Source organism: Netta rufina (genome assembly GCF_964035555.1).
Source record: "Netta rufina genome assembly, chromosome: 2".
Classification (NCBI taxonomy): domain Eukaryota; kingdom Metazoa; phylum Chordata; class Aves; order Anseriformes; family Anatidae; genus Netta; species Netta rufina.
Window position 1 is genome coordinate 140,698,267 of NC_140124.1, and position 14,105 is coordinate 140,712,371.

General features: G+C 44.2%; 1 protein-coding gene across 1 annotated transcript; it reads right to left on the reverse strand.

Annotated features, from left to right (window-relative positions):
• Positions 1-9,015: 9,015 nt before the first annotated feature.
• Positions 9,016-9,966, reverse strand: TMEM74 (transmembrane protein 74; the record flags this gene model as incomplete). The annotated part of the gene is made up of 1 exon (XM_084306936.1): positions 9,016-9,966. The coding sequence occupies one exon, from the start codon at positions 9,964-9,966 to the stop codon at positions 9,016-9,018; it is 951 nt and encodes a 316-aa protein (XP_084163062.1).
• Between the last annotated feature and the right edge of the window lie 4,139 nt (positions 9,967-14,105).

The following is a 14,105-nucleotide window of genomic DNA, read 5'->3' on the forward strand; positions in this document are numbered from 1 at the left end:
GTCACTTTAGGTTACTTAGACAGTGGTTAAAGTTGATAGAGGTTCAGGCTGCTTCTTTGCAGATGGCCCACAACAGAGCAGTCCCCTGAGAAGCCCAGCCAGAGCTGCCGGGCCCCAGATCACTTCTCAGACACCAGGACGGCGGCCGCAGCATTTGTTTCTTCATGAAGATATCTCACATTTGCTTCTCTCCATACTTCTCTGTCCCTGCTAGACAGCTGAAAGTGTACACTCAGCACAGCCAATGTTCTCTCTCACACAAAGACAAGAAATACCATTAGTGTGTGAATGATGGATGAGGTGAGCAGTTCCTGTACCCCTCCCATTTTGTTCAGGGGTTGACTGTGAGCAGATACTTGTCTCCTTCCCTCCCACAGTCCATCATGGACCCAAAGGTTTGACCCTCACTCTCTGCACACCACTCTTCCTACAAGCAACTGCTTCCCAACAGAGGCTGCAGAATTAGGCATAAGGCATTAGGCATATGACAAATGACGCTCTTTTTGTAGACTGTGCAGATCCGGAGGTCAAACACACTATTAATAATTCTCTGACTTTTTAAAAGCTGTATTTCCTCCATTTGTTGGCAACATGATTTGAAAGGTCTGTACAAGCCACTTAAAACAGCAGCTGAACAGAGGCATTTCAGCACTGTCCAATATTGATTTTTGTCTCTAACTCATCTCTTTGCTCAGACTGGTTTCAATATCCGGTGAAGTTTAAGTGAAGATACTTCCAATCTCAATAGCTGTGCACTGCCATTTGATACTATAGGTAAGCCAGTCATATTTTCCTTAGTAATATGGTTTGGCAAATGGCAAGAGTGCCAAAAAATCTCCATCTTAGACCACTGCTGCCTACATCAAAGAAAGGCTGGGTGAGGAACGAATGGAGGCGGGCTGGAATGGGGAACCCAGTCACCAGGCTGCTTGCCAAGCTGAACCTGTTCCAGAAAAAAAATATATATATTATTATTATTGTTATTGTTATTATTATTAATAATAATAATAACAATTAATAACAATAACAATAACAATAATAATAATAATAATAATAATGGACACAATATAGAGCTGGTACAGCAGATTAGATTATTTCTGCCTGGAAACAAGGAGCCCCAAAGAACAAAGACCTTCAGTAAATTCAACAAACTAGCTGGTGTGCTCCCATGAAACAGAAACTTAAAGGAAAAAGGCATTCAGGAGATTTAGCAAATCCTAACCAAAAGCTTAAGGACACAAGCATATGTGAAACATGAAGACATGAAAGAAAAATAAACATTGTAAGCATTGGTTTAGCTCATCGTGAGAGTGACCTGAAAATTAAGACATTTTCACACTGGGGAAATTAGGGCAAATAATATTGGTTACAATAGTATTGTGCAATATTTTTGGGGGCAACAGACGAAGAGAGAAAATGAGATCTTGCTAGAAGAGAAGAAAAGATGGTAAGGAAGAACTCTATTTACACTATAAAGAAAAACAAACAAAAAAAAAACAAACAACAACAACAAAAAAAGGAATGAACTATTTTTCTGCTTTGTGAAGAGGGAGAGAGGAAAATGATGCTCAGAAGGCTGAAGTCCTTCAGCCTAGTTTTTTCTTTACCTCATTAAAAAGTCTAAAACAACTCAGACTATACACAGAATTTAGAACTTATTAAGAACTTAGGCTAGCAGAAAGCAGAAAAAGAGGTTACATGGATAAAATATTAATTTTCGAATCATGTGAGCCTTGTAAAATTCACCCGAGTGCCCAGGGAATTGGGTAACGCAATTTCATAGCCATGAGCAATTATCTTTTAGGAGTGATGGAGGGTGAACGAAGTTCCAGAAGACTGGAAAATGACCTCTCAAGAGATATTCCAGCCATGGTTACCAATCCTGTAAGAAGAGGGGAAAAAAGGTAAGACTGTGACTTACTGATTTGTAGTTTCTTCTTTGCCACAATGTCAAAGCAACTACTTGATATTCTCACTATAGGCAAACACAAAGTTTTGAGAACACGAGGTCAGATGGGATCAAATCAAAGGTCCATCTATCAAGAAATTGTCTCAGATAGTAGCCTACAGCAGATACTGATGTATCTAAGACAAAGTGTAAGGTCAGCATGTACCGGCATATTCTCTCAGCAATCAGAAGCTTAGGGACTTACAGAGCTAGAGTCTTTGCATCTTTATGTTAATAGCCCTCCATGATCTTTAATAGTCCTTTACAATTACTAATCAAGAGATCTTGAGTGCTGTCTTTGTTACATGAAATAAGAAGATAATATATAGAAACTGAAAATAGCCGTGTACTTTCCACTACGCTGATTTTCAGTAAATATATTTTTGTTCCCAACTTGGATATATTATCAAACATACATTTATTGCATGAACAGCTCATCTTTGAGAAAAGCAATACCAAAATGTCAGGACAGCTACTTGGTATCATTTACATTTGAGCAGTTACTCTGGCTACTTTGTCAGAAGCTGCTTCATGCTATATTTGAACCAAATTTATTTTAAGCTGTAAAGAGACAAAAAACCAATCTCCTCTGGATGGATACACTACAGTGGAGACTAGTGATTAAAGGACTTTATTTACATTTCTACCTGATCAACATCTTTTAGATACTTCTAATGGGAAGAATTGATTTTTTTCTTTACAAAAGGGACTTAATCAATTTTGCTTCTGGAAATGTTTTATTCAACAATAGCTACGTTTCCCTGAATACACATCTGTCAAAACAGAGCCTACTATTGGAAAAGAGAAGCCTTTTGTGCTGATATAAAGATACCTGCTTTATTATTTGAACAAAAGCCTATTGATTTTTTGAAACATAAAAAAAGAAGCTTACAATAAATCAAATGCCTTAAATGTGCAAAATCTTCCCAAAATTCCTGCAAATATTAGCAAAATTTAAGTTGGGTTGACTTTGCTAGGAATTTTTTTAAGTGTTTTGTACTTGAATGGCTCCTAGGAAATGGTATTTGTAATGTCATTTTTCAAGAAATAAAAAGTATATATATACATGTATATACTTGTCATCCCTTTTGGTTTCATTTATTTTAGGGGTTTTGTGATGAGTGAGCTCTTTTCTGTAGTACTGGGCTGTGACCTAAGAGGTCTTGGTTTCTGTTCTCAGCTCTCCAGCTGGCTTTCTGGGTGAGTCACTTCATCTGTAAAACAAGGGCAGTATGTGTCCTATACACTGCTTTGATACCAAGGTGCAGGAGGCTTTATGTAAACATTATGCATCATGCCACAAGAGATCCCACTTCTCAAGCAGCTGCATACATTCAGATGGAAGCACTTTCAGAGATGGTCTGCAGGTGAAGAATAAACACGTGTTTTAGATTGCAATGCCCTTATTTAAAAAGACGATCAAACACACACACAGTGCAACCCAGTTAATGGTAATACCTCAGAATTTTTACCACATGTAAAGGTGGAAGAGTCTACACAGGAGAATAAAATTATTTGCAAATCTTTAATACAGCAAGTTCCCAAAAGTATTTTAACTGGATTTATATTGAAATCTAGTAGGCAATTGCATTATTCGGCTGAGTTTCTAGAAATGGTAGGACATTGATGCTAACACAAACAAATATTAGCTGTGTACATTTCAAAGAGATTCTTGACTTGTCTGTTTTTATTCAAATGTATAATATCCACAAATTCATTTAAGATGGTGAGAAAAATCAAAGAATCAATCTTGTAGTTTCCAGGATTCTTGACCTTGCCAGGACTTATGCTCAAGAGAAAATAAGTCCTTGTACATACTACATATGATGATGAGTCCTTCATCATTTTAAAAGATAAGATTAAAAAGAATCCTGTAAAAACAAGTAAAAAAGAAATTAATGTTTGCTTTCAGTTAGAAAGCCTCCCAGATCTTTAAGCTGATGGATTGTCATATCTATAAATACACCTACTCTCTTAACCTCTTAATAACCATGGGTTGTACACCATAGACTATATCTGGCATGAGTGCAATTTACTACAGTCAATTTAGTTACCTCGGGGACACATTTATTACTGTTATGGCAGCAACAGCCTGAAACCCAAATAGGGAGTGGGGACCCTAATGCACCAGGTACTCTGGAAACTCATAACAGAAGCAGACAGCCCCTGCTCCAACCTCAATCCAGAGTCATCGGCAGTGCTCCCACACACGTTTTGATTAACACAACAGCAGCAGGGAGAGATCTGGTCCTGTCATGCAGTACATGAAAAACAATGTTGGAAGGCATGACCTGCATGCCATACACTCATACCGTATTTGGGTGGGAGCAGAGGCTGGCAAGGGTGGGTGAGGTGCTGAGCTGGCATGTGCTGGGGTTTTGGGAAAAACAAAAAGCACAAGCCAGGAGCAAGCCATGGCATGGCTGGGGTGAGGACATGGTCCCAATATTGCATCGTGCATGGTTATGGCAGGCAAGGTCTCAACACCCACCTACTCCCCCAGCCACCTGCTTGTACAGCCCCAGCTGCCTCCTCCTCTCTATTTTTTGGAAATATCGAGTTAGGTGGGACACCTGTGTAGTGAAGTTTTAAAGCCTGTATCCTTTGGCACTTTCTGACTGATCAGAGCTCAGTGAAGGGCAAAGATAACCACGGCACCAGAGATCAGCTTTACAGATTTTTATTTTTTAATCTGTACAGAACGCTGTTGCTATTATAATAAGGCATCAAATGCACAATCAAAAAGCTCACGATGAACTGTGATGTTTCACCCTTGAGTGGGTAAAAAAGGAGTTTTACAAGATTAAAGCCATTGCTTTCCCAGTTGGTAAACTCGATATTCATTACAGACAGATTTTTAAAAGAATTACAAAGATTAAAAAACTGTAAACATATCAAAACCAGCAACAACCCAGCATAGCTTCCTAGGAGAGAGTTTTGGGTTTCCCTGCTGAGGGTCAGGCCTTGGGCTGGCAGTGCAGAGGCGAGGCTGGCTGGGCGCTTCACCACGGACCTTTCTAGGGGGCAGAGTCCCACAGCACAGCTCTCAGCAGTTCCCAAATGGCCCAGCCTCTGTCACAAATTTCTGACTGAGAAAAAGAAACTGAGAAAAACGGTCCCCGGGGAGCTGTTTCAGCAGCAGAAGATACAGGGAGGAGCCCCAGCCAAGGCCTCACGTTCCCTTGGTGGGGAGGCAGAGCCCTGCCCCACGGGCTGGCAGCCCCGCTGACATGTCATGAGGTAGAAAATGGGCAAACGTCACATTTTGCTGTGAGGGTCAGTCAGGAATAAACTGTTCCTCCCCCGGCACAAATCATGGTTTGTTTCTAGGATGCTCCAAGGGGTGCCTAAAACACACCTGGTATGCCCTAAAATTCACAGCCCTCCATTGACCCAGGCAACAAGTTTAGCCGAGGTGATGGAAAAATACAATTTTCCTTACACTTGTACCCTAAAAGCATTTACATTTTGATTAGGGGAAATCAAATTGCTAGGGTGTATGAGCAGGCAGTTAATCTCCCTCAGCCTCAGCCTTTGGTACTGCCATTTGTGACCATTTGTGGACACTCATCCACTAGGCAGTGGACTAATACATTCATTTCCCACAACCAACCACCAGACAGCAAGCGTTTTGGTTTCTCTTGCACTGTACATCATTAGAACCTGAGAGTCCAGAGGTTTTACATCACACCACAAACCCATACAGCCTTCTCGTTTGTTTGGTGATCAGAGAAATGTCCTGAGAGTTTTGTCTATTGAACTCCTGCACGCTGTCCTCTAATTCCTGCCTTCACCTCTTCTGTAGCACACTTTAACACCAAAATAAAGAAACTGCATTAGTTCTGCTTTTTTATTATTCCTTACACCTCTGTGGTGTATATTTAGATTATTAGGTTGACTTACGTTTCCTTAAAATGCTCAGGGAAAATTTGAGGGTTCATTTAGGTATTGCAGGCTTATGATCTGTGACAGGCATTTTACAAAGTGTCAGAAAACTTCTCACTTGATAATAATATACTGACAGTCTGGGGAACACGCTCTTTTCTAGTGCTAATAACCAGCATTAAGGCATGCCATGGTTCCTACAAGAAATCTGTGATCCTTACAGTGTTAGCTGTCATCTTTCTGCAATTATGGAATGTACTCCAATTTTATGCATATGTATCATTAAAAAATAAAAATAATGGCTCTCAAAACTGCCAGCCTCAGTTTTAGAGCTTCTGCCAAGTACAACGTTTCCCATTAGGGGTGGGAAGCGATGAAAGGGTTTTTGCCCCCCATGACATCCGTCCTCTGCCCCACAATGTCTGCTGCCCCTGGCCAGGCATCGTCTGCCCTCCTGCTTGGCTCCCCTGCAGTTTTGGAGGTCACAGTATTGTTTCCTGTCCTAGGGCCAGGGCAGGCAGCAGCACTGACCCCACCACCCCACTTCAGGTGGTGTTAACAGGCCCTGCAGGCAGTTTCCTCATACCCGGGAGCAGGCAAAGGGCAACTGATGAGGAGCCTTCCTCCTCCATGTCTTATTTCTTGGGCTATTTTACTCCACTTTCTCACTGATCCCAATGGGCTGAAGGTTTCTCCTTACATATGTAAGCTCTTCTTTTTCACCCTAGAAATTCAATCCTAAATCCCTGATGACACACCCAGACGGATGTAAGCTCTCCTAAGATGACTGCTGAAATGCTGGCCACTGTGAGTTCCTGCCCTCAGACATGCTCTATATCATGACGTAACTGGTAATAACATCTACTAGGCAGTAGCACTGCTGAATAAGGCTGCTCCTTTAATTGCCAGCTAACACTGAACTAAAGCAGGAGTTAGAACAGATAACATTTAAGTAGCATCTCTTTTGCAGGGCCAAAGTTAAAACCTGATACATCACACTATTTACAGCGACCAAAGGCATGAACCTGGAGCAGCACAGGTTCTCCAGCTCTCTGTTGAGGGTACCTACACGAGCACCCACAACCAGTGAGCACAAGGGACTGAACACAGGCAAGTGCCAGGCACAGGCATGTGCCTCCTGACGTGAACAAAGAGGGCTTGAATGAGATGGCAGAACAGTCTTCGGTCTTTTCCTGCACAAGGACCCCACATTTCTACCTGCCACTCGTGTAATTTCTGCAGACTGAAAAATCCATTTTTTGGATATACCGTAATTTGGGGCACAATTAACACACAGAAGACAGAAAACAGGTGGTCCCCCTGGCACACGTAATGATGGCTGGGAAGGGACCATAAACAGTCTCATTCAGGTGTAAAATACAGTTTTTCCTCTCACTGCTCTGAGTCACACCAGCCAGTGTGCTCCAACTCTCACATCAGGCTGTCCTCCCAAAATAGAGCAGGGCAGTATTTGTGACCTCCACCAGTCACACTAGACTGAGAAGGAAACCCAGAAGCCCTGGGAGTTCTGACTGGGAGAAAGCGATGTCAAAAACACCAGGTCCCAGCACCACCTGAGCAGGAGGATTTCTTGTTATTCTAAACCTCATGTTGCCACCTCTTCCTAAGATTGTTCTCAGATATATCACAGCAGGAAAGAAAAAGTCTCATTTGTACAAGATTTTATATTCCCGATGTTTGAGATTTAAACATGACTGACAAGGCTGTGACAGTGAAACAAGTGTTTCTACTGTGACTCTACAGCCAGGGTCTGTACAGACAGAGCTCTTCACTCGTGTTCGGCTTTGGTAGGGTCTAGGACATATATAATATTAAGCACTGTTCACTAAGAAATGACAGCAGTGCGTACAACAATCCTTGTTGTTTTTCCCAGCATCACAAGAACACCACTCCACACAAACACGCTGATACTAAAGTAAATACCATCAGCAGTACAGGTTTTTGGCTACCTTGCTATGTAACTGTGAATAATAGCATCATGTATTCTTGATCATCCTCTGTTTTAACTAAGTCCTATGTCAGACAGTCCACCTGTCTGATATTTAACCTTTGTATTTCCTGACAATGTATTTTTTATAAATAATTTGGTTTATATTGAACGAGCCCCAGAAGCTCCATCCTGACCTTTTCTTTCCAGTTATGAGAAGGCTGGCAGCCTAGTGACATAAAACTGAAGTTTCAAAAGGACTAGTGTGATGCAGACAGGCCCAGTATAAGCAAAGCCCTTCAGCTGAGCTTGAATTTCTTCTGGCATCCATACTGAAGTAGAAGTGTTCAGTCTCTGCATCCCAATGCTTTTTTACTCTTTGGGTCTTTGAGACTCCAAACAAGAGGTCAGTGAATTCAAGTTATGGCAGTTTTCATACAAAGACATCTGTCCACCAGGAACTAAACTTCTTTTATATGGGCTGCTATAGCTATCAGAAGTTAATGACTATCAATCATGGCTAATCTGAACTGAAATGGAACCACTGACCTCAAGTTGAAAGAACCTTTTGTCTCTCACCAATACCATCATGAGCCATATGGTTCCCTGCCCTTTGCCTTTTATCTTTATATTTTAAATAATCACCACTAATTGTACCATTGTCTGAAAATATGCGAGATTTGTGGTAAATCATGAACAAGTGGTCTTTTTTTCCATTAAGTCTCATTCACAGAAAATAAGGGATCAGCTTAAAGTTAAAGGATAAAAAGCATCTCTCTTAATTAAACATCAGCCTTGCTATTTGATTATTATTCCCACTTTTTAACATGACATCAAGTAGGCTGTTAGTAATCCCTCTGAAGACTGCAACAATTAACAGTTTCCAAGGTGTCAAGGTCACTCCTGTTCTGTATGGGAATAATAAGAAAATTATATAGGCAAGACACCAAAGGAATGTTTTATGTTAGGATAAAGGAGTTACCTACGGAACCTACTCACCACAAATCTCTTTTTATTAAGTAGTTTTCATTATTTCATATCAATTGCATTTTCTCTGGCATGTTTTCCCTTTACAACAAGTGCTCATATACTGTTAACATTCGATTATAGAGCTTAAGAAAAAAACATTATTGTCAGATAAATAAATGCATCACCAGCTATCTTTAGCCACATCTGTTTTCTTTAATGAAACATGTTTTCTCGTAGAAATGCTGCCTTAAAAATCATGACCACTCTAATTATCTACGGCAAGCACATCTTCCTCAACTAACGACAGCTCGAGCATATTATCATTTGCACCAGACTTCATTCTGAAATTGAAAGACCCATAGAGCTTCGCAGACTCCTTGGAGGATGCAAACCTGCTCCTCCGGTACAGCTCCCCTTTCCACATGGACATCATCAGCAGGCTGGAGAGCACCACTCCCCCCAGGGTTAAGAGACACAACCCAGCGATCACACAGCGGTCCAAGTGAGCCCCGATCCTGGCGCTCTCGTTCTCCAGTCTCTCCATCTCCCGGGCAGCCACTGTGTTGGGATCCACAGTCACGTCTCTGGGTACCACATAGGAAATGATCACCAGCAAAATCCCGCTAACGAGGAACAAAATGGCACTAATGAACCCATAGTCCACGGATTTCCCAGCTGCCGCCTCCGAGGCCGTGTCATCCTCCTCGGAGACCAGCGAAGGGGAATCATGAACCCACTCGGGTGGCAGCTCCCGGCAGGAGCGCTGCTGAGGAGCATCCCGACAGCCTGTTGGACTAGGGGGACTTCTTGCGTGCTCCAGGTTCACATTCTCATCCACGTAGGTGAATGACGTCTCGAGTTCCTGGGCACAGCAGCAGGCTTTCTTCTTCCCCGCATCCCCTTCCCCCGGGAGGCTCTCGGGCAGGTGGCAAGGCTGGGAGGTGCTGGGGGGTGCCGGGTGCTCCCAGGGCGAGGGGCCCGAGGCGGAGGACAGGGGAACCGGGGCGGGCTCAGCCACGGAGCCCCTCTCTGAGGGCTTGCAATTCCTTTCACAGTGCAGGGCTGCTACGGCAGAAGCTGCTTTGGGGTCCACCTCACCCCTCTCATGCTGCTGCTGCTGTTCATAGGGAGAGGAAGGCAGGCTCCAGCCTGCAGTGGTGCCCAGGGACCCCTGCCTGCTCTCCTCGGCCAGGTAGAGAAGCTCCATGCAGGCCATCGGCCTCGTACCGGTGAGCCCGGACTCCTGGGCTACTGCATCCTTCAGCAGGCGCTGCCCCTGACTCACTGGAGCGGTTTCATGGTACCGGAGCCGCCGTATCCCAGAAATCTTCTACTCTTTCAGCAGCGTTTTGTTAGGGACATGGCTTGTGTCAGCTGTTAAATGATTAAACAAATCCCCTCTGACGTTCATTTCTTTTCAGTCTGCAAATGAAATAGCAAAGGGAAAAAAAAACAAACAAAACACACAAACAAAACACAAAACAACAACAAAGCCAAGCCCGACAACCTCCTGATGGTACGTTAATAAACCAAAGAGCAGATAACACAAATATAATACATCAGTCTCCCTCTCAACTGCTCGAGGGGAGATGGCAAACACAATTGTTTTAACCACGAACTTAAAACTGCAATCCGCTTGCAGATCCAAAATCTATTAGGGAGTCTAATCAACCTTTGACACCGATATCCAATTAAGGCAGTAAGTCATCTACAGAGCACGGGGTAACCCGAATAACTGCAGAAAATGTCAGGGGGAAAAAAAAGGCATCTTTTTTTTTTTCAGCAGTAAGTAACTTCCCCTCTCCGAATTAAGGATTTGAACCGCAGACGCACAGACTAATTAGAAAGAAACACGCAAATCCCACGCAGCCCCCTAATCCAGGATCTGCATTCTCCGGTGGAAATCTGATAATCCTACGGGAAAAGCAGCGCTTTCCTACAGCAGATCTCCCGTTTGATTAAGAGCTTTGGGAATGCAATTCCGCCTCGGAGACCGGAGGGCTCAAGGGCGGAGATCGCTCCCGGTCCGCAATTAATTCATTATTCCCCCCCTCGCAGCCCAACTCCCCGCACCCCCGGCGCAAAGCCCGCACCGCCCGGGGGATGCGCGGCACCCGCAGCACCCCATGTGCGGGGCAAGGCAGGCGGGGCGCGGCGGACACACGCACACGGGGCTCGCACACGCACACCCGGGGCTTGCACACGCACACGCGCGGGCTCGCACGCCACCTACCCCGCCGCGGCCACCGGCAGCGCCGAGCCGAGCCGAGCCGGGCAGCGCCGAGCCCAGAGGAGGCGGGCGGGCTGCGGCTGCGGCACGCTGGGAGTTGTAGTCCGCAGCCGGGGGGGTGGGGGTGCCTGGCCTGGCAGCCCCCCCCTTCCACACACCCGCCTGGTCCCCCAAAGGAACCGGTGTGCATCCTTCAAGGATGCCCGCTGCGGGTGTCGGCACGCACGGGGTGGTGTTTCCCTAACCACGAGAGCTGGCGGTGGGCTGGACGGGGTGGTGATGATAACGCTGCTTTCACGGCACGGCGAGGGGTGAGACCTGGAGAAACGTTCTCAGCGCTGCCAGACTTGCAGAGAAATCTCAGGAAAACATCAGGCTCGCCACCCGCCGTCACGCGCTTTCTGTGGCAGGCATAAAGGGAACATTAAAAACTCTGCTGGCAAAAGGCACAATAAAAATAACGACCGGTTGGCACGGACCTTTGCTGACTTTTCTTGTCGGTGCCTTCTCTGAAGTGATGAACTGGGATGTGAAAATAAATTGTGGAGCTGAGATGAAGGTTTATCGGAGGACACCGGGCTCTGGGGGGTGTGGAGGGAAAGACTTTCAGTGTGGAGCTGAAATGAGGGGGTCCGTAGGAAGAAGAGGGGAGCAGCACCTGCCTCCCTGGCTACCGGGGAGGAAAGCAGGGGCACAAGGTGTAAAGCAAGCTGGAAAGAAACCACCCCAGGCAGAAGAGAGGACAGACTGACTCAAGGAGTTGTCCCAGCATGAGGGAACATGGTAATTCCGTGTAATGACTCTGCCAGTTCTGAAACACTGTATTAGGCAAACAAACCAATGTTTTGAGGACAAATCCAGCCGACGCTCAAAGACCAAGCACAGAATATTCTAATCTTTGTGGCAATAGCCCTCATGAATGTCAAAACCATCAGGACACGGCAATAATGGGAGACTCCCACAGAAGAATTTTTCCCCAGTGCCCATCTGAGACGGCTCAATGCTCTGGGCTTGCTTGGCCCATGTTATTGAAGCAGCTCCAGGCCATGTTTCCATTAGCAGAGCACAGTTTCAATGCATTGAATGCTGTATTATTTGCTCTTTGAAGAAAAATTGTAAGGAGAAAATTATGGAATGGGGAAAAGAGTGCAGACTGTCCTTGGAGCTCTTTGTAACACCCTGTTTGAAATAAATAGAAAGAAGCAAATAAAACCTAATCAAAGAAGCAAACAAACAAGCTGATCTACAAATTGTTCAAATACTCTAAAGCAAAGCAAACCCAGAAACAAGCGCTCTTTAAGGCTACAGAACATTTCTATTTGGGAAACAGCAGGATAGGAATATACAGCGGGCTGCACCTGCCACATCTGACAGACAAGTCTTAATTAAGTGACTGACAGGAGAAAGCTTGGTGTTCAGCCCCAGCAAAGCAGCCTGGAAGAACACAAGCACCTCTCCTGGGCCTCAGCACTATCTGCCAAGGCCTTGGGTGGGCAGTTTCTTCCCGACAACCGATACAAAGGCAGGAAATTATTGTCAGAGCACAACAAATGGCCATGTCATTGATCCTTCAAAACCCGGGAGCTACAACACTTATTCTCAAGCATTTGCTAGAACTGCAGTTATTTGTTATTTACCCCCACACAAACCTCTTGCTGAGCAGCCACCCACTCTCCCTCCTATTGTGTGCCAGTTTGTATTGGGCATGTATATTAATTTGTTGCTAATAATTACGGTTCCACAAAGTGAGGAGCAAATGGAGCGGGAACCACGACTCTGTCAGTCCAAATGCTGGTTAGTCTCTTACATCTTCCCAGGTGACGCTGTATCTTATTTGCCACCTACAGTGACTGTAGCGAAATCATTGTCTAGTCACACTCCATAATTCTGATATTTCTTTTTCTTCCTTTGGATGCAAAGAGTTAACAGCATTTTTGCTTAAAGAATGTAAGTGATTGTTGCCAATGCTCTGAGGTGTGGAGGTGGTAAGATGAATGCATAGCAACACATACTCTGCAAACACAAATACAGCTGGTGAAAAGATTAATCAAGCAAGGGCAGGAAGTAAGAACATTTGTCACGGAAAAAAAATGGCCACATAGAGATAAAAAACAGAGTGATGGACACACAATGGGACAGGAATAAAAGACTGGAGTAGACTGTCAGCGTTGATGAGCCTTGTTCTCTCTGTTGCAGCCTACCACATCATAAAGTCTTTTCAGAAACAGAACTTCACTGTGGTAGCAGCACAGTGAGGGTATGGGATGTGAAAGCATACTAATAAAGGTGTCTTAGTTTGGATACATGGGGCTGAATCTAAACCATGCTCTAGACCTGCTTGGGAGCCTTCTTCCAGTTGGCCCAACTGAAAATGAGTCTCTGAACTCTAGTTAAAAGTCATCAGGTAGATGACTTTTCTGTGCTGGGTAAACTGTGCTTATTGTAAGACTGGAAGAAGGCTTGTGAGGATCTAAAAGTGGATTCACTCCATCTATGTTTGTATTTGTAGGGCTAAGGGCCACAAGAGCCCTGAATAAGTCAGGGAAAACAGGCAAAACTGGAACCAGTTTTCTGAGTGATGCATCCCATCATGGGGTGATGAAGGATAGGTTTAGAAATATTCTGCTTGCTCTTACCAGTCCAGGTAATCTTCCAGTGCTGGGTGGGTTCCTCAGTGAAGCATTCCCCCAACCACTTTTTTTTTTTTTTTTTTCCTTTGTATCCCTAACTTTCAGTGGAGTCCTTTGCTGCTCTTGGGTTTGCAGAATCTTCAGTTCCTCATCCCAGATAGTTACAGGACCTCGGATCCCCATGCAAGTGCTGCAAGGCTGCATAGCTTCTAAGATAAGGTGCACTCCAGCCAGTGTGCCTCAGAGCACAATATATTCAGAGAAGTCTAGGGAGACTGTTGCATAAACTTTCCATTTTCACTTGAATAGAGCTTAATGCTGAATAAAATACGTTGGCTAGGAAGACAATAACAAGGGGCTGCAGGAAAATTTAAAACCTATAAAGGAAATCTATGGACCTGCGTACAGGTCTGTGAAAAAAGAGTAACAGAAGTGAATGAAGAGGCAAAGTTAAGGTTTATATAAATTGCAAAATAAAATAAAATAAAAGAGAGA